Source organism: Lynx rufus, unplaced genomic scaffold, assembly GCF_022079265.1.
Source record: "Lynx rufus isolate CCGP_SWC_20201006 ecotype Redwood Valley unplaced genomic scaffold, mLynRuf1.p SCAF_3, whole genome shotgun sequence".
NCBI lineage: Eukaryota > Metazoa > Chordata > Mammalia > Carnivora > Felidae > Lynx > Lynx rufus.
In genome coordinates, this window is record NW_025814845.1 from 158,285,155 (window position 1) to 158,306,485 (window position 21,331).

The 21,331-nt window shown below is 40.9% G+C and overlaps 2 protein-coding genes and 1 pseudogene across 8 annotated transcripts in view; 1 reads left to right on the plus strand and 2 right to left on the minus strand.

Moving 5' to 3' along the window:
• The window catches only part of DDHD2 (DDHD domain containing 2), a 31,127-nt gene extending 12,476 nt beyond the window's left edge, over positions 1 to 18,651 (plus strand). Inside the window, exons 12-19 of one of the 5 annotated variants that reach the window (XM_047091135.1) lie at positions 843 to 938; positions 1,978 to 2,106; positions 2,218 to 2,373; positions 2,853 to 2,955; positions 3,094 to 3,264; positions 3,959 to 4,118; positions 11,828 to 11,935; positions 12,627 to 14,799. In XM_047091135.1, coding sequence (XP_046947091.1) covers positions 843 to 938; positions 1,978 to 2,106; positions 2,218 to 2,373; positions 2,853 to 2,955; positions 3,094 to 3,264; positions 3,959 to 4,118; positions 11,828 to 11,909 — 897 coding nt within the window. In that variant the 3' untranslated portion in view covers positions 11,910 to 11,935; positions 12,627 to 14,799. Of the gene's footprint in view, positions 1 to 842; positions 939 to 1,977; positions 2,107 to 2,217; positions 2,374 to 2,852; positions 2,956 to 3,093; positions 3,265 to 3,958; positions 4,119 to 11,827; positions 11,936 to 12,315; positions 12,356 to 12,622; positions 14,800 to 18,562 lie in introns of those variants that run through there. The other 4 variants (XM_047091133.1, XM_047091132.1, XM_047091134.1 and 1 more) reach the window with 4 other exon arrangements.
• LOC124520317 (ragulator complex protein LAMTOR3-like) lies at positions 7,563 to 8,112 on the minus strand (annotated as a pseudogene).
• On the minus strand, positions 14,933 to 20,646 carry PLPP5 (phospholipid phosphatase 5). Of its 3 annotated transcripts, XM_047091138.1 has the most exons (8): positions 20,569 to 20,646; positions 20,267 to 20,375; positions 19,750 to 19,840; positions 19,266 to 19,329; positions 18,614 to 18,738; positions 17,775 to 17,945; positions 16,222 to 16,410; positions 14,933 to 15,378 (listed from the first exon to the last, which is right to left on the minus strand). In XM_047091138.1, the coding sequence occupies exons 1-7, from the start codon at positions 20,643 to 20,645 to the stop codon at positions 16,250 to 16,252; spliced, it is 798 nt and encodes a 265-aa protein (XP_046947094.1). In that variant the 5' UTR covers position 20,646; the 3' UTR covers positions 14,933 to 15,378; positions 16,222 to 16,249. The 3 variants fall into 3 exon arrangements, with proteins under 3 accessions (XP_046947094.1, XP_046947093.1, XP_046947095.1); XM_047091137.1 differs by lacking the exon at positions 14,933 to 15,378 and having other exon boundaries at positions 15,870 to 16,410; XM_047091139.1 differs by lacking the exon at positions 14,933 to 15,378 and having other exon boundaries at positions 15,870 to 16,410; positions 20,267 to 20,347; positions 20,569 to 20,642.
• Positions 20,647 to 21,331: the final 685 nt, after the last annotated feature.

The following is a 21,331-nucleotide window of genomic DNA, read 5'->3' on the forward strand; positions in this document are numbered from 1 at the left end:
GGCAGAGCAAGGACTAAAAAGCAACACAGCTCGGATAATGTGAACATGAGTTAGAATAAATGACCGCTAACTATTCTGACTCTTAGTTTCTGTTATATCTTCAAGAGCTCTGCTGCTGATATTTGCTTTTTATTTGTTTTTGTTTTTTGCCACTTTTTTGGTGCTTTTTCGGGTTTGCAATACATTCTTTCATTTAGTAGATATTCAGTGAATGCTTAATATGATCAGGCTTACTATACCAACTACTAGAGATAGAGCGGTCAGTAAGACAGATATGGTCTCTCATATCACTATGTTTATAGTGTAGCAGGGAAGACACATATTAAATACTGTATTACAATTATGGTAAGTTCTGAGTAGGAAAAGCACACAGTGGTATTTAAGAACTAACCTAGTCTGGGAGGGTGAAGGAAGCCTTAACCTCCTCAGGTAAGCAGCACTGAAGCTGAGATACTGATTGTTCATCTGTTTCATGTTCCACATTTGCTGTATGTTCTTACTGCTTGTGTCCATGAGTAGGGATATAGTATTTCTCAGGAATGTGACATCTGAGTCTGCATGGAAATCAAAGAGTGTTTTGTGTCATGCATTATCTACTCACTTCTGTAGGTTTGTTTGTTTTTTTTTTTTTGTAATAATGTCATCTATATTACTATAGCATTGATACCTTTTATTTTTCTCTAGGCTTTTATGAATAAAATACTCTCTTCTTAAAATTGAACAAGAATGATTGTTCTTCTTAAAAAAGAACAAGAATGATTAGGTCTTACTCAGAGAATAGGACATGTAATTTATTTTATTTTGCCTAGAAATAAGAAGGATATTTGATTTTCTATATCTAGGCTTTATGTACCGACAAAGATCTTCAGGAAATGGGAATTCCCCTAGGACCAAGAAAGAAGATATTAAACTACATTAGGACCAGAAAAAAATCAACGGTATGTTTAATATAGCTTGTAGGATTAAACAGTTTTTGACATCCTTGTATCCTTATGCTTTGTGAGGTGTTTAGGCAGCTAAGAAATTTTGTTAACTGATCTTCGGCTTTCTTTTTAGATATTAAACACATTTTTTATATTGACATCCTTAAAAAATATTATTAGCTTCAGAAATCTTATCTTCCCTGGAGTCTTCTCACCATTCCATTTTTTTCCTTTCATAACCTTTTTATTGAAATACAATTCACATCACCTACCATAAAATTCACCCTTTTAAAGTATATAATTTAGCCATTTTTAGTGTATTCACAGAGTTGTGTAACCATTACCACTATCTAATTTGAGAACATTTCCATCACCCTAGAAAGAAACCCTTTTACCCATTAGCAGTCACTCCCCATTCCTTCCTCCTGTGAATCACTGGCCTTTCTGTTTTTATGGATTTTGTTATTCTGGATATTTCATATAAATGGAATCATACAGTATGAGGCTTTTTGTGGCTGGCTTCTTTCACTTTAGCATAATGAACTTGAGGTTTATCCACGTTGTAATCGTACTTCTACGTTCAGTTTTTTTGGCCACTGAATTCCTTTCCATATCTTAGTAGTTGTCTTTCAACTTTGTGGCAGGCTGTTCAGTTCTTTCTTAAGGCCCAGTTCTTGGCCCACCATCTGCATAAATTTCTATACTCATAGAGACATTTTGCTTCCATTAAAAGGGCATTGCACTTGATTGAACTCCTTAGCAACCCTCAGCATTCTTTTTCATCATGCTCTGCTGTTGTTTTCTCTCCTAATGGTTGCCTGAAGTTTCAACTGCTGACCAAATGGCTGTGTACAGCTTTTACCATTTTAGAGCATGTATGGATGTTAGTTCATTATTTAAGACAATTTTTGTTTTCATCAGCTTTATCTTGTTTTTTGAGGACTCTTCCTAAAATTCAGAATACTCGTAAGCATCCTTTCAAACCAATAAAAAAACTGTATAAGCCTTTGGATATTTTTACTGCATAGCTTCACGGCATTGTATTATTCTTTAGGGTATTAATAGACCAATCCTGCAGCCAGCTTCAGGGGTGAATATATCTAACATCCCCAAAGAACTGGAGTTTTGCAATAAAACAGACTCTACTGGAAATGGTGACTATCTGGATGTTGGCATTGGGCAGGTAACAATTTTAATTAATTCTCTTTGGTCATTTTATTGCCTGCCATTGGTATGGTAGGAACAATTGTCACTTCTGTTAACAATGAGAGATATTTTTATATCCTCTTTCCAGGTGTCTGTAAAATACCCCCGGCTCATCTATAAACCAGAGATATTTTTTGCCTTTGGCTCGCCCATTGGAATGTTCCTTACCGTCCGAGGACTAAAAAGAATTGATCCCAACTATAAATTTCCAACATGCAAAGGTTTCTTCAATATTTATCACCCTGTAAGCATTGGACATGTTTTCACCTGAATATTAGGGCTCATTGGTAAAGAGCACATAATTTTCTGTTTCCTTTTTTTTTTTTTTTTTTAATGGTTATTTCTTGATTTTGAGGGGGGGGAGGGGCAGAGCTAGGGAGAGTGAGAATCCCAAGTAGGTTCCATGCTGTCAGTATGAGCCCAATTCAGGGCTCAATCCCATGAACCACAAGATCTGAGCTGAAAATAAGAGTCTGATGCTTAACCCACTGAGCCACTCAGGTGCCCCAAGAGCATATAATTTTCTGTTGTGTTGATTTGCTTTTTTTCTATATTATTTTGTGGTAATGAGACAACTTATAATCGTTTGAATCTGAAAGTGATGAGAAAAAATAACTTTTTTTTTTTAATGAGCTTATAGTTATTCTTGCCTGATAGTTCCTAAGACTTTCTGAGTTTCTTCAGCAGAGGTATATATGTAGCTGTTATTTTTTTTCTATGTAGTTTGATCCTGTGGCCTATAGGATTGAACCGATGGTGGTCCCAGGAGTGGAATTTGAGCCAATGCTGATCCCACACCATAAAGGCAGGAAGCGGATGCACTTAGGTAAGTCTGAGTTCAGAACTTGTAATTCTAGACGGTGTGGTCAGTGCAAACTGACTGGATCTCATTCACTTTATTTAACTGTGTTGGACCCTAAACTCTTTGTAAACCATGTAATGTTGTTATTCATGTATGTTTCAGAACTGAGAGAGGGCTTGACCAGGATGAGTATGGACCTTAAGAACAACTTGTTAGGTTCACTGCGGATGGCCTGGAAGTCTTTCACCAGAGCTCCATACCCTGCCTTACAAGCTTCAGAAACTGCAGAAGAAACTGAAGCAGAATCGGAATCGAGTTCAGAGAAGCTAAGTGGTCAGTGACACTGTACACTTTGATTTCCTACATCACATCAGATAAGAGTAACTCCATGATGTGTAATTCTTCTTCTCCCAGGAGTTCTTACTTACCCGTTTTTCCCTTTTTATTGTATAGGACCAGTATTATGAGTCCTAATGGGCTTTCAGCTCTGCTAGTCTTTTCTATTATCGAATAGCCACAAATTATGGAAAAACACTATTTGTGAGGAAAAATGTCAAGAGAAGCTAAGCACCTGGTCAAGAGGCGTTAAAAGACATTCCTCACTTGGGAATTCTGGATGTTAGATCCCTCTGTGAAGCTTTTTCAGGGGAATGTCTGTGTATTCATTAGTCCGTTTTATTTTCCTGGCTGGGCACTAGCTCATATATCTCCTCTTAATTTCACAGTTAACTTTGCATTCTTTTTGCTTTAATTTTCAACTGCCTAAAGATTTCTATAGGTACATTTATTTATAAACCAGATGCAAATGAATTCGCTATCAGAGGTATAGGAAAGAAAAAATGGGATTGGACAAAATCATTGTGACTTGAGGAGAAGCTTTAAGGGGATTGAAAGGAAGAAGGTGCAGAGAGCTTTCTGAACAGAGAGTAGCTCATCCCACTGTAAACTTACCCATCTGAGGGGAAGTTAGGGTAATCTTGGGGGACTGGAAGCTTTTAGATGGTTATTGTGGTTCCTCCATGTCCAGATGTTAACACAGAAGAGGCCTCTGTGGCCGTTAAAGAAGTCCCACCCATCAATGTGGGAATGCTGAATGGAGGCCAACGCATTGATTATGTGCTACAAGAGAAGCCCATTGAAAGTTTTAATGAATATTTATTTGCTTTGCAAAGCCATCTATGCTACTGGTAAGTGTTTGCTTTTGTTTCTGGGGTGTGGGTTTTTACTTATTTATTTTTTTGGTCTGATTGTTTTACAGATATTTGATAGATACAGAAAAGAGAGGATAGGCTAGTGTACATTTGGGATTAGAGTGATTTCTCATTTAGGTAATTACAAAATAACAATCATGTCATTTAAAGAAATCTGATTTAAACACGTTTTATTTTGCTGTTTGATAGAGCATGGGCAGATGATGCCAGCAGCCATGAGTTAAGTTAGTTTAGTTTTTAAAACCACTTTTTTTTTTTTTAATGTTTATTTTTGAGACAGACACAGAGCATGAATGGGGCAGGGTCAGAGAGAGGGAGACACAGAATCTGAAGCAGGCTCCAGGCTCTGAGCTGTCAGCACAGAGCCTGATGTGGGGCTTGAACTCACGGAGTGTGAGATCTGACCTGAGCCGAAGTCGGATGCTTAACCGACGAGCCACCCAGGCTCCCCTAAAACCACTTTTATTTATTTATTTATTTATTTATTTAAAAAATTTTTTTTTAACGTTTATTTATTTTTGGGACAGAGAGACAGAGCATGAACGGGGGAGGGGCAGAGAGAGAGGGAGACACAGAATCGGAAACAGGCTCCAGGCTCTGAGCCATCAGCCCAGAGCCTGACGCGGGGCTCGAACCCACGGACCGCGAGATCGTGACCTGGCTGAAGCCGGACGCTTAACTGACTGCGCCACCCAGGCGCCCCTAAAACCACTTTTAAAGTGGTGTCCTTTGGCTGTAGGTAGGACAGGATGGGTATGTATGAATGCACTGGACAAATATGTTACTGTTGCTAAAAGTATTTTAAACCCATTTAAAAGTGTTTATAGTAGCTAGAACAGACTTTATTTTTTGTTTTAACATTTAATTTTTTAATTTTTAAAATGTTTCTATTTATTTTGAGAGAGAGAGATAGCAAGAGGGGGAGAGGCAGAGAGAGAGGGAGACAGAATCCTAAGCAGGTTGTGCGCTGTCAGGGCAGAGCCCGATGTGGGGCTCCAGCTCACGAACTGTGTGATTGTGACCTGAGCCGAAACCAAGAGTTGGACGCTTAACTGACTGAGCTACCCAGACACCCCTTTAATGTTTAATCTTTTAATGTTTAAATATTTTTTCAAGATTTAGAGATATAATTGACACATTATACAAGTTTAAGATGTGCAATGTGATTTGATACATGTATATATTGTGAAGTGGTTAACACAATAGGATTAGATAACACCTCCATCACTGCACATAGTTATATATTGTGCGTGTGTGTGTGATGAGAACATTTAAGATTTACTTTTAGTAACTTCCAGGTATATGGTACAGTGTTACTGACTATAGTACCTTGCTGTAATTAGATCCCCAGAACTTATTCAACAGAATTAATCATTATTAAAAAAACTATCTGATGGATTGTAGAATGGATTAATGATGCTTTTTGAAATTCATCTATTAGAAAAGAACTTAATCATCAAATATTTGAAACTAAAGGAAAATACAACTAGGAAAATAAGATGGGTAGGGGGTAAGAGTTCAAAAAATAATGCTTTAACGTCTTGAGAGGAATTTTTCTATTGAGTCCTGATAAAGGAGATTATTATTTGATGGAGTCAGTTTTATCTCTAGATAATAAGTACAGTAGAGGCCATGACATATAATCTAAGTGCAACTCAATAAAAGCAGTCCTGTAAGAGGCCAAAATAATGCTCTTAAGAATGATCTCTGCTGATGTGGCTTGATAGAAATCTGAAAAAGGGTTGCTTTCTTTTTAAATTATGGTTCTTTATTATATTTTTAAGTTTTTATTTAAATCCATTTAGTTACCATACAGTGTAATGTTAATTTCATGTGTACAAGATAGTGATTCAGCACTTCCATACGTCCACCTAGTGCTCATCACAAGTGCACTCCTTCATCCTCTCACCTATTTCACCCATCCCCCCACCCATCTCCCTTCTGGTAACCATCAGTTTGTTTTCTAGAGTTAAGAGTCTAGTGGTTTGCCTCTCTCTCTTTTTTTTTTTTTCCTATGCTCATTTGTTTTGTTTGCCACTCTTTTTTTTTGGTTTGTTCTTGGTTTGAGTAGTATCCATTGTGTATATATATTACCTCTTCTTTATCCATTCATCTATCAATGGGCTTGGGCTGTTTCCTATGCTCATTTGTTTTGTTTGCCTCTCTCTCTTTTTTTTGGTTTGTTCTTGGTTTGAGTAGTATCCATTGTGTATATATATTACCTCTTCTTTATCCATTCGTCTATCAATGGGCTTGGGCTGTTTCCATATTTTGGCTATTGTAGGTAATGCTGCTATAAATATTGGGGTGTATGTATCCCTTTGAATTACTGTTTTTGTATTCTTTGGGTTAAATACCTAGTAGTGCAATCACTGGATCATAGGGTGTTCTTTTTTCTTCCTTTTTTTTATTTTTTTATTAAAAAAAAAATTTTTTTTTTTTTAACGTTTATTTATTTTTGAGACAGAGAGAGACAGAGCATGAACAGGGGAGGGGCAGAGAGAGAGGGAGACACAGAATCTGAAACAGGCTCCAGGCTCTGAGCTGTCAGCACAGAGCCCGACGCGGGGCTCGAACTCACGGACCGTGAGATCATGACCTGAGCCGAAGTCGGACGCTCAACCGACCGAGCCACCCAGGCGCCCCATTCTTCCTTTTTTTTTAGTAATTTTACTGATTTTATTACTTTTACTAAGCCATTATATCTTCCTCACACTCAGCGCAAAGAAATAAAACACTATAAAGAAAAATACATCCTTGTTGTTATTCACAATAAAAAGCTCCTGGTTCATTTTATAGGACTGGGCATATTATGCAATAGGTAGCACTTAATGGCTCAAGTGGATCATTTTTTAATTTTTTTAAAAATTAATTTTTTTTTTAATTTAGAGAGAGAGGAGAAAGAGAGAGAATATGAGAAGGGAAGGGGCAGATGGAGACAGAGAAAGAGAATCCCAAATAGGTTCCATACTGTTAGTGCAGAGCCCGACCTAGAACTCAAACCATGAATCATGAGATCATGACCTGAGCTGAAATCAAGAGTCAGACGCTTACCTGACTGAGCCACCCACGTGCCCGTGTAATTATTTTTTTTAATGTTTATTTTTGAGAAAGAGACTGGGTGCAAATGGGGAATGGGGAGAGGGAGACAGAGGATCCAAAGCAGGCTCTGCACTTGATAGCAGAGAGCCCAATGCAGGGGTCAAACTCACAAACCATGAGATTACTCATGACATGAGCCGAAAATAGATGCTTAAGCGACTGAGCCACCCAGGCACCCCCAAAGTGCAATTTTGATTCTGACCCACTGAATAGAATCTCATGCGTAGTTGGTGACTGGCTAACACCATGAGAGCTGTGATGTATTGAACCATTTCTGTGGTATCCCCAGATCTCACTAAATAAGAAAATACCCTACGCATGGGAAGATAACAATATGTCCATAAATTTTATGTATAGGCTCTTTTTTTAGTGTAAGGTGGGAAAGAGGGCCCTTTCTTGAGTACAGGGATACAAGTAGTATGGTCTGTAAAGATTGCTGGATTGATATATGTCTGTTATAAGGAAAGTTAAGGTATACATCAAAACAACTGCCAGATTAACGTCCACAACCTGTCTCAATTCTTCAAATAATGGAGCAAGTTCCTTTTCTAGGTTGACAATTAGTCCTGTATTGGCATTGCTGCTGGCTGTGAAACTCACCACCAAAAGTAAACAATTAACTTGAACCACCCAGTAGGTGTTACAGTAACAGATGATACTTTCACTTTTTGGAAGTCCAAGTTTGCTCCTTTGGTCTGTTGGAAGAGCAAAAGTAGTTAAGAAACCAGGTCTCAAAGCATGCTCTGGAGCATTATCATTGGCCACTTTAATAACAGGCACTTCATCTTTATGTGACACAACAATAGCATGGAGCTCTTCAACAACCTGATGATTTTTTATACAACAATCACTTTAGGTCATCTACCATGATGAACTCCTTTCTCCTACAGTCTCCACTCCTGGCTTTCTGGGCTACTGTGTTCTCTCAGCTGTAAATTCAGGGACAGCTTCAAAGACAGTCTTGATCATAGGGTAGTTCTGTTTTCAACTTTTTGAGGAACCTCCTTACTAATTTCTTCTAGAGGTCTATTTTATACATATATAACACAGGTGTGAATATGTGACTGTATTATATGTCTCTTTTAACGAATACAGAAGTATCATATTATAGGTATTGTTCTGTAACTTGCTTTTTCTACTAGTGAGTCTTGGAGTTTTTTGCCTATCAGGTATAAAGAGTTTCTCCATTCTTTTGTAGCTTTAGTACTCCACTATATGAATATTCTGTAATTCATTTAAATAGTCTTTTATTGCTGGGTCTCTTTAGATTTCTCTACTCTAGAACTTTATACACCTTGTTTATGTCATTTCACCTAATCATGAGTAGATCTGCAAATACTTACAGTTGGAGTTGCTGGCATTATGCCATATGACTTTTTTTTATAAATGGAATCCTATTATATATACCCTTTTTTGTATGGCTTCCTTCATTCTCCATGATGTGTATCAGTTTCTTTCCTTTTTATTGCCAAGTAGTAGTCTATTGTATGAATGTACCCCAATTTGTTCATTTACCTGCTGGTGGACATTTGGGGTGTTTCCAGTTTTTGGCTATTATAGATAAAACTGTGAACATTCGTGTACAAGACTTTATATGGACATATTCTTTAGTTTCTCTTGGGAAAATACCTAGGAGTGGAATAATGGCTAGGTATTGTAGGGTAAAAGTATTTTTAAAAGTGACTGCCAGGGGTGCCTGGGTGGCTCAGTCGATTAAGCGTTCGACTTTTGATCTCAGCTCAGGTCTTAATCTCAGGGTCATGAGTTCAAGCCCCGCATTGGGCTCTGCGCTGGGTGTGGAGCTGACTTAAAATAAAAAAGAAACTGCCAAACTTTTCCTGCCAGCATTTTCCATTCCCATCAGCAATGTTTGAGAGTTCCAATAGCTCCGTATCTTCAAGGGTACTCGGTATGATAACTTCATGATTTGTCTCTTAGCCTTTCTAAATGGGTTGTAATAGCACCTCACTATGGTTTTAATTTGCATTTCCCTAATGATGTTGAATATATTTTCATGTGAGTGCCATCTATACATCTTCTTTGGAGAACTGTTTCAATCTTTTGTCCATTAAGGAAAATAGATTATCTTTTTAAGTTTCAGGAGTTCTTTCTATATGCTAGTTACAAGTCCTTTTCAGATACATGTTTTTTTCTCAGAATGTGGTTTTTCGTTTTTCCAGCAAAATGTTTTGAAGAGCAAAAGTTTTTGATTTTGATATAGTCCAATTTATTGACATTTGTGATTTTTTAACATATTTAAGAAATCTTTGCCAAATCCAAAGTCATTAAGATATCACTTGTGTTCTAGAAGTTATATCATTTTAGCTTTTATATTTCGGTCTGTGATCCATTTTGGTTGAGTTAATTTTTTAATATGGTGTGAGGTAAGAATTGAAGTTCATTGGTTTGCATGTAGCTATCCAGTTGTTGTAATAACATTTATTTATTCAGATGGAGACTGAATTACCTTGGTTCTAGGTTGTTCCATTGATCTATTTGCTTGTCTTTATGCCAGTAAAACATTGTGTTGATTACTGTAACTTCAAAATAAGTCTTGAAATCAGGTATTGTGAGTCACCCAACTTTATTCTTCTTTATTTTAGCTACTGTAGGTCCTTTGCATTTCCACGTATGTTTTAAATTGAGCTTGTTAATTTCAAATAAAAAGCTTTCTGGGATTTTGTGATTGCATAATATCTGCAGATAAAATGACAGAATTGACATCTGAATGATATTGAGTCTTCAGCTCCACAAACACAGTATCTCTCAGTGTATTTTGGTCTTTAATTTCCTTCAGCAATGTTCTGTAGTTTTCAATGTATGTATTTTGCACACTATAGTTTTTATTTTATTTTTAAACTTGGTTGCTTTTCTTTCTTTTTTTTTTTTTTTTAAAGCCTGGAGCCTGCTTGAGATTCTCTCTTTCTGCTTCTCCCTCCGCCCCTCCCCTTCTTGTGCATGTGCTCTTTTTCTCTAACAACAACAAAAAAAAAAACAAAAAAAACAAAAACCAAACAAAAAAAATGTCTAGCAGAATGTCTGGTAATGTAAAAAAAAAAAAAAAAAAAAATTTAGTAGTAAATGGCCAAGAACTGTACCCTTTTCACAGAGCTCATTCTTGGGACAGTATGGGAAGAGCCATCCAGTTGGTCATCTTAGTTTTGTTTTGTTTTTTACATTTTATTTGTTTTGAGAGAGAAAATATGAGCAGGAGAGGGGCATAGCGAGAGAGAGAATCCCAAGCAGGATCTGTGCTGTCAGCGACACGGGCTCTGTGCTGATAGCACAGGGTCTGCTTGGGATTCTCTCTCACCCCCTCTCTCTGCCCCTCTCCCGCTTATGCTCACTCTCTCTCTCTCTTTCCCCCTCTCTCCCTCCCCCCCCCCCCTCCTTCAAAATAAATAAACTTAAGAAAAAAGGTAACACTGGGGCGCCTGGGTGGCTCAGTTGGTTAAGTGTTTGACTTCAGCTCAGGTCATGATCTCAGGCTTATGATTTGGAGCCCCACATCGGGCTCTGTGCTGACAACTCAAAGCCTGGAGCCTGCTTCAGATTCTGTGTCTCCCTGTCTCTGCCCCTCCCCCACTCATGCATGAGTGCACTCGCACTCTCTCTCTCTGTCTCTCTCAAAAAGTAAAAAAAAAAAAATTTTTTTAAGGTAATGCAATCACCTGGTTCAAAATTCAAGATATAAAAGGGTATAATAATGAAGTTTCCCTCCCACCGGCTTCTTAACCACTAGTTCCCATCTTATGAGAGTCAATGTTATGAATTTCTCATGCATCTTCCAGATACTATTCTGTGTGTGTCCCAGCAATTGCTCATATCCAGTTCATAAAGAAATTTGATTATATAAAATAACATGATGAAGGATTGCCTTAAGGATATATAGCTCAGGGACTCCTCGGTGGCTCAGTTGGTTGAGTGTGCAACTTTTGATTTTGGCTCAGGTCATGATCCCAGGGTCATGGGATCAAGCCCTGTGTCTGACTTTGTGCTGAGCATTTATTTTGAGAGAGAGAAAGAGCATGTGTGAGCAGGGGAGAGAAGAGAGAGGGAGAGAGAGAATGCCAAGCAAGCTCCATGCTTCACAGAGCTGGATGCGGCACTTGATCTCACGACCCTGGGATCATGACTTGAGCCGAAATCCAGAGTCGGATACTCAAACCGACTGAGTCACCCAGGCACCCCAACTTATTTATAACTGGAAGTTAGTATGTCTTAATTCCCTTCACCTATTTACCCACACCCATCTCCCTTCTGGCAGCCACATTTGTTCTCTGTGTTTAAGAGTCTGGTTTTTTGTTCATTTGTATTTTAGATTCCACATATAAGTGAAATCATATGGTATTTGTGTCTGGTTCACTTCACTTAGCAACCTCCAGGTCCATTCATATTGTTGCAAAAAGCAAGATTTCATTATTCTTTATGGCTGAGTAATAAATATCCCACTGTAAAATGAACTTTTTATTGTAAAAAATGAACTTGCACAGTGGTTGTGTAAATGAGGTAGTACGTGTAAAGCATCTTTAAGTATGAACATTAGCTGCTGCTTTTTACAATGTAAGTTTTTCTCTTTACAGGGAGTCTGAAGATACTGTATTGCTGGTCCTCAAAGAAATCTACCAAACCCAGGGCATCTTCCTTGATCAGCCTTTACAGTAAAAATCAACTATGTATGGCTACTTAATGTGAGTTTCTAAATGTCACGTATGCTGCATGGTTCCTACATATTAATATGTTATGGGGAACAGTGTACACTTGGGCTCTTTATAAATATACTTTTCTCTTGCCTGTCACCAAGATCTAGGTTATTATTCATTTTTAGAGGGACTCTGGTTAAAATTCCTGGGGGAAAAAGCACAATAGCCCACTTAGAGAAAGGTTAGTGTTCATTTACTTTGCTAGTGATTTGGTCCAATAACACTTAATCATTTTTAGGATCTAAACTCAGAATCTTAATAGTTCTGATCATCTGAGAGTTACCATGGCAGTAGTTAGAATTTTAATTATGAACAACACATCCTGAGATTTAAGTTACTCAGCCTTTTAATTTTTTTTTTTTTTTTAGCGTTTATTTATTTTTGAGACAGAGACAAAGCATGAATGGGGGAAGGTCAGAGAGAGGGAGACACAGAATCTGAAACAGGCTCCAGGCTCTGAGCTGTCAGCACAGAGCCCGACGCGGGGCTCGAACTCACGGACCGCGAGATCATGACCTGGGCCGAAGTCGGCCACTTAACCGACTGAGCCACCCAGGCGCCCCATACTCAGCCTTTTAGATGTGTAACAAGAACGTCCACGTATCAGGCTCTGGCATTCTGCTTGGCTGCCTTCCAGCTGTGACTGCATCGTGACCTCTTTCCACTCTTCCCTAGACAGACACTGAAGGATCCTTCCCCAGAAAATCTACCTGCTTTTTCCTGCCGTTTTCCTCTCAGCCACGTCATTTCTTGCATGTTACCTGCCACTTACCACTGGGGTCTTTGGAAGATAATCTTTTTTGGAAGTGAGTAGAAAAGCAAAGAGAAGACCGTATTGCTTTTTACCACTGGCTTCGTATAAGCACTCGCCATTCTTCATAGTGGGGCGTTTTTGCATCTTTAATTCTTGGGTGACAGGTGCCATCCTTTATTTTTATTGCTTATTCCTTGAGACAGTATAAAGTCTGTTTTGAGTTTATTTTGGCTTGGGTAGACATTTTTCTAGGAGGTTATTGCTTGTCTTTAGAAAATGCTCTAGTTAGGAAACAGGCTTGAGATTCAGAAGGCATTTTGGGGTACACATGTCTCATTGGTGTTCTCTGCACTTGAAGGCTAAGTGGGTGTGTAAAAGACTGTTGAGCATATTCTTTTGAGTCCACTTTTCTTTCCTACAAGTACTTTGTGAAGGACCAAAATGTAGCTGGGAGAGAGTTATTGTTTATTCTCTACAGCTGACAGTTGATCAGAGGAATCACTGATGCTGTTCATTATTTTCACAGCTGTTGGAGCTGCGCTCAGACTCTAAAGTGGATAGTTTAGTTCACATTAGGTGCATCTTTATAAAGCAAAGATGTTATATATCCTAGACCTGTCTTTTTATATCGTGCTTCAACTTAGGAGAGTTTAGATGAAATTTGACTTAGTTATTGGATAGTAGCTTCTTCCTTAAGTTGAGGGCAAAGTTATACAAGCCTTGACAGGCTGCTTTGGTTATAAATAAAAATATTTCAGGAGTACATTTATGGTGAAATAGAATCTGTGACAGTCAACCACCATATCCACTTGGGTGAAGGTAGTACTGTGTGCTCTGTTTGAAAACATTTTGTAAACACCATTGCCTTCCTTGGTACCCATAATCCAGAAAATGTATTAGAAGCCTCATGGCACAGGCAGTGTTGGTTGGGCAGGTCGGTTTGGCTAGGGGGAAATGTTTCTTTTTCTGCAAGAAAAACCTACGCCTGTCGGGGCCAAGGAACAGCTATTGCAGTCATTGTCAGAGCATGCAAAGTGAAGGGTACCTTGAAGATGATGGGTGCGTGTAGACTAACTTTTTCCAGGCATCTGCTCACCACTGTGCTGTTTTCTTTCTCATTGGTCAGTTTGTCTTTGCAGTTCTCTTTGTGATAGTCCTTCACACTCCATAGGCCTATAACAATGGCACAGGCAGGCAAGCTGTGTTTTCGTTTTTTATAAAAAATGTTTTTTTGTAAACGTATCATGGTATCCAGTGCATTGGCATGTAACATTCACTTCAGCCATCCCTTCAACTGCAGTCGTCTTTATCCCTTTCCAGAGAGGAAAGGAAAAGGAAGTTAATCACTGTCACCTTAGAGATGGTAGAGGTGAGGTTGGGGTACAGGGTCAGTGCCTGGCCTTTCCTTGTCCATCTGCTTTACAGGCTAATGCTGACTTAGCCACTAAGAAGTGTCAGATACATGGAATACTTTTGTATATAAACTGAGTTTGAAGTAAGGGTTACTGAGAATTAAGTAGCATTAATTATATTTTAGAGGGGAAGCTTTTGTCAAGTTGTCTTCAAATTTAAGTTTATTCTTCCTATTAGCAGAATAGAGCGTATTTAAGAGTAAACCAAAGGACAAGCAAGGAGGAGTTCCTGTAACCAAAGATGAACAGCATACCCCTGGGATAGCTAGATCAACCACTGCTGGGACTAAGAAATGGTTCTTTCCTGATGGGGAGGGGCAGGCAGCTGTATAAGAGCTTGATGTCTCGTCTCTCCACCTGTGGTAGCATCATGGTTGCATATCACATAGGATGATAGGCTTGATTTAAATCCTTTAGTTATATATTATTTGCACTACTTTGGTCGTATCATGTGCAGTGTCTTGACCAAGACTATTTTTCAACTGTAGAGTATCATTTTCTACATATTTCCTGCTACAGAATTTGTATTGCTTATTTCAGCAACAGATTGTCTGCATGGAAAGATTAATAGTACTGATTAGCTTTCTAATATTTTGCACTTTTTGAAATGTTTGTTTTTTTACATGATTATATTTAAAAGTTTATGAAATACTGAAATAAAACCATATTGACCAGTTGCCTACTTTTACCTGGTTCATCCATTATACAGAAAGTTAATACAATAACGGTTTTCTCCCCGTATATATTTCTAAAGCAAATTAAAAAGATAACGTTTGGGCAAAGAACTAATATTTAAGTTCTTTTCCGGGGACTGGTGTTTTCTTTAGGCAGATACAGTAAAGCGTGGCAATTACAAAATAAATACTGAGACTGTTCTTCAGTAATTGCAGGTATCAGCCTCTACTACCGATAGTCGTGTCACTTATGTCAGATGGGGAATCCAGGGTTTTACTTTAGAAATGTTCTGGCTCTCATGTGGTATTAAGGCCCAAAAACACCCACAGTCACCATCTTCTTTGAATATCACATTTATTGAAGGAAAAAGACACACTGAAGATACAGAAACACGTAAGCCAAGGTTATATTTAAAGTACGATTGTAAAGAGAAAGGTACTTGTAGGTCCTGTAGCATCTCCTGTAAAATTGTTCCTTGTATCCCATTTGAAGAAGGGTCACAGAAAGTTCATTTTTCCGCTAGATAACCACATCTGTAATTTTTCTTTCCTGCCTTAGCCAGTTGGCAGAGTTGATGCATTTGGGCAGGTCTTCAGTCATGCATGGAGAGAAGGAAACTAGTGAGCACAGTTTAGGAGTATGTTTCAGTACTAGCAACTGAGGGTGGTTTCCACCTCATTTGTCCTTACCATTTTTTAAAACTGTTTACTTAGTAATTCAATAAATAATTTATGTCCACAGTATTTAAAATGGACAGCAATATTTGACTAGACTCAGGTAAGATACATATGTAGGAAGGTAAAACAGCCAGAATTGGACATTTTCCTATATAAGGTTTGATGGAATTGTCACCAGAGAAAGTAAACAGAACCAAAATTTCAGTTGGTCATGCCCTGGATTTTAAGATTTTGAGCTATAGAAAATGGAAATTCATCTCTAGCTTCTAGGATATGTAGAGGCTTCTTTGTAAAATCTTTTTTTATTTTAGAGCCTGAGCGAGCAGGGGAGAGGGGCGGAGGGAGAGAATCTTAAGCAGACTCCATGCTCAGCACAGAGCCCGAAATGGGGCTCAATCCCACAACCCTGAAATCATGACCTGAGCCAAAATCGAGTCAGACGCTCAACTGACTGAGCCACCCAGGCACCCCTTGCAAAGGCTTCTTTGTGAAAGATCCTTCCCAGAATGGCATTTAAATGAAATGTAAAATGCTGTAGATATTGGGATACCAGCTGGTAGACTACTGTATGATCTTTTTACCAAATGTGTGGCACAGAGCAGTGAAAAAGAACCTTGAACTTTGACTCCATGATAAATCCATGTGAGCAAAACTGCATAAACATATGGAGGCAGAATGAAGTGCTGATGTCCTCACTTGTACCTCTTAAGAGACAAAAGGTCAGAAATTCTTGGGCAGTTACGAAGGGTGATTCACCTAATCTCCACCGAGGTAGTTCCAATTTCTAAATACTAAAATGATAAGGATCACCAGGCTTCTGTGCAATGGGAAGTACAAGTCTGTCCTGAAATGGTTTATGGCATTCTGCGTCAGTCAGCGGAGGATAATACTGCCTGTAGCAGACATAGGCAAATGTCAGGCCAATCATGGATCCAACTAGTACGTCTGAAAGAGAAGAGATAAGGTCTTCTCTTAATCATATTAGACTCGTAAATCATGTTAAAACACCACGCGGTGCTGGCATACTGATACTGTGAGTTCAATTGTAGATCACTGCAGTAAAGCGAATGTCTCAATAAAGCAAGTCAGATGAATTTTTTGGTTTCCCAGTGCAAGATGAAAGTTACGCTAATACTGTGCCGTAGTCTATTAAGTGTGCAATAGCATTACATCTAAAAAAAAAAAAAGCATATACCTTAATTAAAAAATACTTTATTGCTAAAAAAATGCTAACCATCATCTGAGCTTTCAGCAAGTCATAACCACTGATCACAGACCACCATAACAAATATAGTAATAATGAAAAAGCTTGAAATATTCAACAATTACCAAAATGAGACAGGGAAACACGAAGTGAGCAAACGTGGAAAACTGGCACTGAGAGACCTGCCTAGCGCAGCATCGCCACAAACTTCAATTTGCACAAGACATGTTATCTGTAAAGTGCAATAGAATGAGGTACATGGGTACAGAGACCTTGGCCCTTCAGGTTTCTCTACTTGTTTGGGCTGCAAAAAAACCTCAATTCCAGGTTTATGGTTTCTTTAGGCTTTCTCAGTTTTGTTATATGAGTAATAGGATTATCATCAGGTTCTTTTCTAAACCAAATCAAAACATATCTTTAGTTAAATAAGTGTAAATGAGCCTTTTTCCAAGTATACCAGATTGAATTTTTTAAAAATTTGGAATAACGTTTCACTTAATGATATATTAACCCCTTTTTCATCATTTAAAGAGTTCTAGAGGAAGCAATAAACTCCTCAGGAGTTGCCTTTCTTTGCAGGAAAAAAAAAAAAGTTTATTCTTTAGGAGCCTTAGGGCTCCTAAGGACTTTTAGGAAATACTGTCAGGTTTTTTTTTTGAATTAGGAGTTTTCTGGGAAGGTACTCTGTCACTTGGATGTTTTGCTTTGTCATTCAACTTAAATTTCTTTGGTTTAACTACAATTTTATGTTTTCTTGAACTTTAGTTTCTGAACAAAAACCTCATGACAACAAACTTGATTTTTAAGACCCTAAGTGAATTGAGCTTTTGAGGTTTGTGGTAAAAAATTTCTTAGATAAAAATGAAATTCGTAGTTTATTCTGAACTTATGATGCTTCAGAGTAATGGAAAATTTAGGATATTTCTCCTTAAAAGGAAACTGTGCTTTCCCATGCTCCATACAGCTGGTTCAGAAACCCAGACCCTCCCATACTTATTTGTTTATTCATTTAGCAGACACATTCAGTGTCTCCTCTGTGCCAAATGCTTGGGGTAAAATGGTGGGTGAAACGTGCGAACTTGCACGGCACGAATACCTCGCTTACCTTGCCAGTGATGCTTATAGTCACAGGTGCGGGAAAGTGCAATCACAGCTGCGAGGAGGAGAGGCGACAGAAAGGCACAGAACCTCCAAGACTTCCCACGGCCTTGTGGCGCGAAGCAATGTAACTTCCCCGCCAGGTAGAAGGAAGCAAAGGCCAGACCAGCAAATGCAACTAGAAGAGGGAAAACCTATAAGTGTATGTCTCTTAAAGGAAGCGCTGTCATCCATCTGCAAATAGGTGGCGGGGGGGGGGGGGGGGCATGCATGTTTTATTCTTTCTGGATACCCTTCTGGTAGAGATCATTGATGATGGAGGAGGAGGAAACAAAAGGGAAAAATGAAGGACTTTATTTTGTGTCCCAAAGTTAATATTTATTCTGAGAATAGTTTTTGGAATACTAACAATTGGGCAGGTTATTTAACTTCTCAATGCCTTCGTTTCCTCATGTATAAATGGGAATCATAAAAATAATACTACCCACCTCATTGTGCTATTTTGGTATTAAATGAGGTAAGAATCCTTCCAAAGAACCTGACGCATAGTAGTCCTTCTTTCAGCAAAGGTTAATGCTTTAATAACTAGTACAAGATTGCAGGATCTAGGCAAATAATACAACAATCCTAAAACGTTCCAGATCTCATGAAGGTAAACTACTTCCTCTCTCCTCCCTGATTTTTGAGGCTCAGACTTGTGAAATCTTGGGGTTATTAAAGAAGGGGGGGGGTTCGCTAGTTTCTAGATACAAGAACAAAACTAGTGAGATGATCCCATCCTCACACATTTCCTAGGTTAAATTCAGTGGCCCCCCAAAAGGCAGAGATGTCAAGTTCACATCGTACAGGAAGAATGTCCACTGGGGAAGCTCTTCCGGCCCTCATTCACCACGTCCTTGTCTCCTGTGCACTTCAAGTCAGAATGGGCTTGCCCATCCGGGAAGCAGCGGTAGAAGAAGTCTGGGCGTGGCCTGAAAGAAGTATGATCTCAACACAGATCGCCTGACAACGCCAGAAATTATTTTTTGGTTTTATCAGACATCCGTAATCTGTAATCCATTTACTCTCGGTCAAATGGTGTCCCAGGCAAAATAATGGAAGTGGATTAGGACAGTCACCATTAAAAGAAAAGCATTATTTCCAGGGTCAGCATTTAAATCGGGAGGTGGGGGGTGGGGTGGGGTGGGCGGGAGCCGGTCCAGCACATGATAAATTGTTAGGGCAAAGAGCAAGTCACCCTGCAGCTTCAGCAGGTGCTCTAGAGGACGTGGACCCTGCTGCGGCTGTCAGTGGGAAATGCTGTTCAGGGCAGCGAAGAGCCCAAGTGTCACCTGCAGGACAACCATAGGGAAAGGGAGGAAGAGTTAAGTGAAAAAAGCAAGGTCAGACAGAGGAGGAAAGGATAAGGAGGAAGCTGTGTGGTGCAGCCATGAACCACCTCCTGTGGGTGGGTGGGGGGGGAAGGGCTGGCACCCAGGTGCGGACCCTGCTCACTCACCTGCCCACTATCAGTTTTATTGTGTTGGTAAAGACACCGTTCAGAGCCAGGGCAAGGCTGGCAGCTGGAAAGCAAAGAAACTTACTGTTAGTTTCTGCCTCAGAGGCGCTGCATGGTCATTGTCTCTTGAGAGCAGCCATGTCTTTCTGAGACAGGAACGGTCAGGCTCCAACCGGAGCTGAGCGTGGAAATAATTCTCTTACCGTGTTGCACAGAGAGAACTTCTGCACTAGGCTGAAGATGTTTCTGGGGTACAAATTATCCAGTGCACATAGGCACTGCTAGGAAGTTACGTTCTTAGAGTGCTAGTTTTCGGTGTCACGGGTGACAGCACAGGTACAGGGGAGATAGGACGACTTTAGGAATGCAGAACCCCATGGTCTCCACCCGCTGAGGTCACACCTCCAGTGGCTGAAGCCCACAACTCCCACCTTCTCATTCCAGCACCAAGGAGGTAACCCAGCCAGAGACCGCTGGTTCTTACCCAGGCAGGCCTGTCTGCTGTCTGTCCCGCCCGCCTTCTTGAGACATCTGGCCAGGAGGATCAGAGACAGTGGGGAGAGAAATGCAATGACCTGAACCGGAACATGGCAGAGGTTAAAAAACCAAACCCCGAGACCACTAGTTGTTAAAGGAGCTCCCACAGGGAAGAGGGGTGGTAGGGACAGCAGAACTATGTGTCAGAGCTCCCTGTTCCCCTGTCAATATAAGCAGCGTCAGACTGGGCACTAGCAGCTCCACCAGCAAGTAACACCATCACCCCATTATTCTAAATGACCAGTTCCCTCGGGCCATCCCCATCCTAAGGAACAGAGCTCAGAACATGGCCCTGGAGCAAAAACTGACATCTTGCTAAATTTGGATCCTAAATTTTGATTTTTAGCACAAGGGGGACAGTAAGTTTCCGTTTTGGAGCCAAAATGACCACCTCCTGCTGCTTCCTGGCATTAAGCTCAGTAACAGGTACTAAGGGTCAGAAGGAAGGCTAGTTCTCCACGCACAAACATGGGCTTGGTAGGGAAATACTCTGCTTCCACATACGGATTCCGGTAAAGCCACATCTCCTCTGGTTGGATCAGCCGCTGGAAGGGAGGGAGAAGCTCTGTTACCCTAAAGGAGAAACAAAAATGTGCAGAGCCTGTCGGCTTGTTTCCTGGCACGGCCGGGGCTTCCCACCTAGGGACCCCGGACCTCGGCCCGCGGGCGGCGCTCGAGGAACCCCAGGCCGAGGCAGGGGCTGCCTGCCCGCCTCCTTTGGGGTCAGCAGCCCGTCTGGAGTGGGGTCCGACCGCAAGACGCTTACAGGAAGGCCGCGAACAGGGCGATCCGCACGCCCAACTCGGCCCCGAGGGCCGCCGCCGCCGCCACCGCCTTCTCCATCCTGCGCTCGGCCCCGGACAGACGCCGCGCTGACGTGGCTGCCGCTGCGGCGGCTGCGGGGCGCGCGCCCGCCCCCTGGAGGGCCGTCCCGGGAGGCCGGGCCTCGGCTGCTCTCAGAGCGGGCTAGCGGGCGCCGGGGGAAATGCGCGCGCAGAAGGCGGGCGGCCACCTCGCGGCCGGGGCAGGTCTGCAACCCCGGGGGCAGGAGGGGCGGCTCCGGCGCCGTCCCTAGGGCAGCACCTCGCCAAAGGAATGGGGAGCAAGCGGGGCCGTTCTAGGGTGCTGGGCAGGGAGCTGGCTCCCGGTGCCCAGCCAAGCAGCAGTTTCTCCGTGGAGTCTGAGAAACCGACCGGATGAGAGGGACATCTATCCCCGTGGCGCCCTTCGCCAACCAGTCGGTGCCTTGATATTCTCCTACCACGCCAAGCGGGGAGCGACATTCTCCAAGGACCTCACCTCTATGAAAACCAAACCAAACCCCACGAGTGCGGCCCCACGTTTATTCGCAGCGGCGGGGACATCCCGAAGGGCCCTGCAGTGCTGCGGACTCACCGCTGCCCCCCTCCCCCTCAGGGTGCACATCTTGGGCCATTCAACCCTGCGCCGGGTCCCCTCCCTCCCATTATGACCCCTTGTCCAGTAGTTGTGGCAAGAAATGACAGGCAATGAACAAGTCCACAATTTAA

Excerpts from the sequence above, each read along its gene's own strand:
- PLPP5 (XM_047091138.1), bottom strand. The coding sequence starts at position 20,645 with ATGGAGAAGGCGGTGGCGGCGGCGGCGGCCCTCGGGGCCGAGTTGGGC. Across the intron at positions 20,376-20,568 it reads GCCCTGTTCGCGGCCTTCCT|GGTAACAGAGCTTCTCCCTC; the intron begins GTAAGCGTCTTG and ends TTTCTCCTTTAG. Across the intron at positions 17,946-18,613 it reads CCCCAGTGGACATTCTTCCT|TTGCATTTGCTGGTCTGGCC; the intron begins GTACGATGTGAA and ends TCCCTCTTCTAG.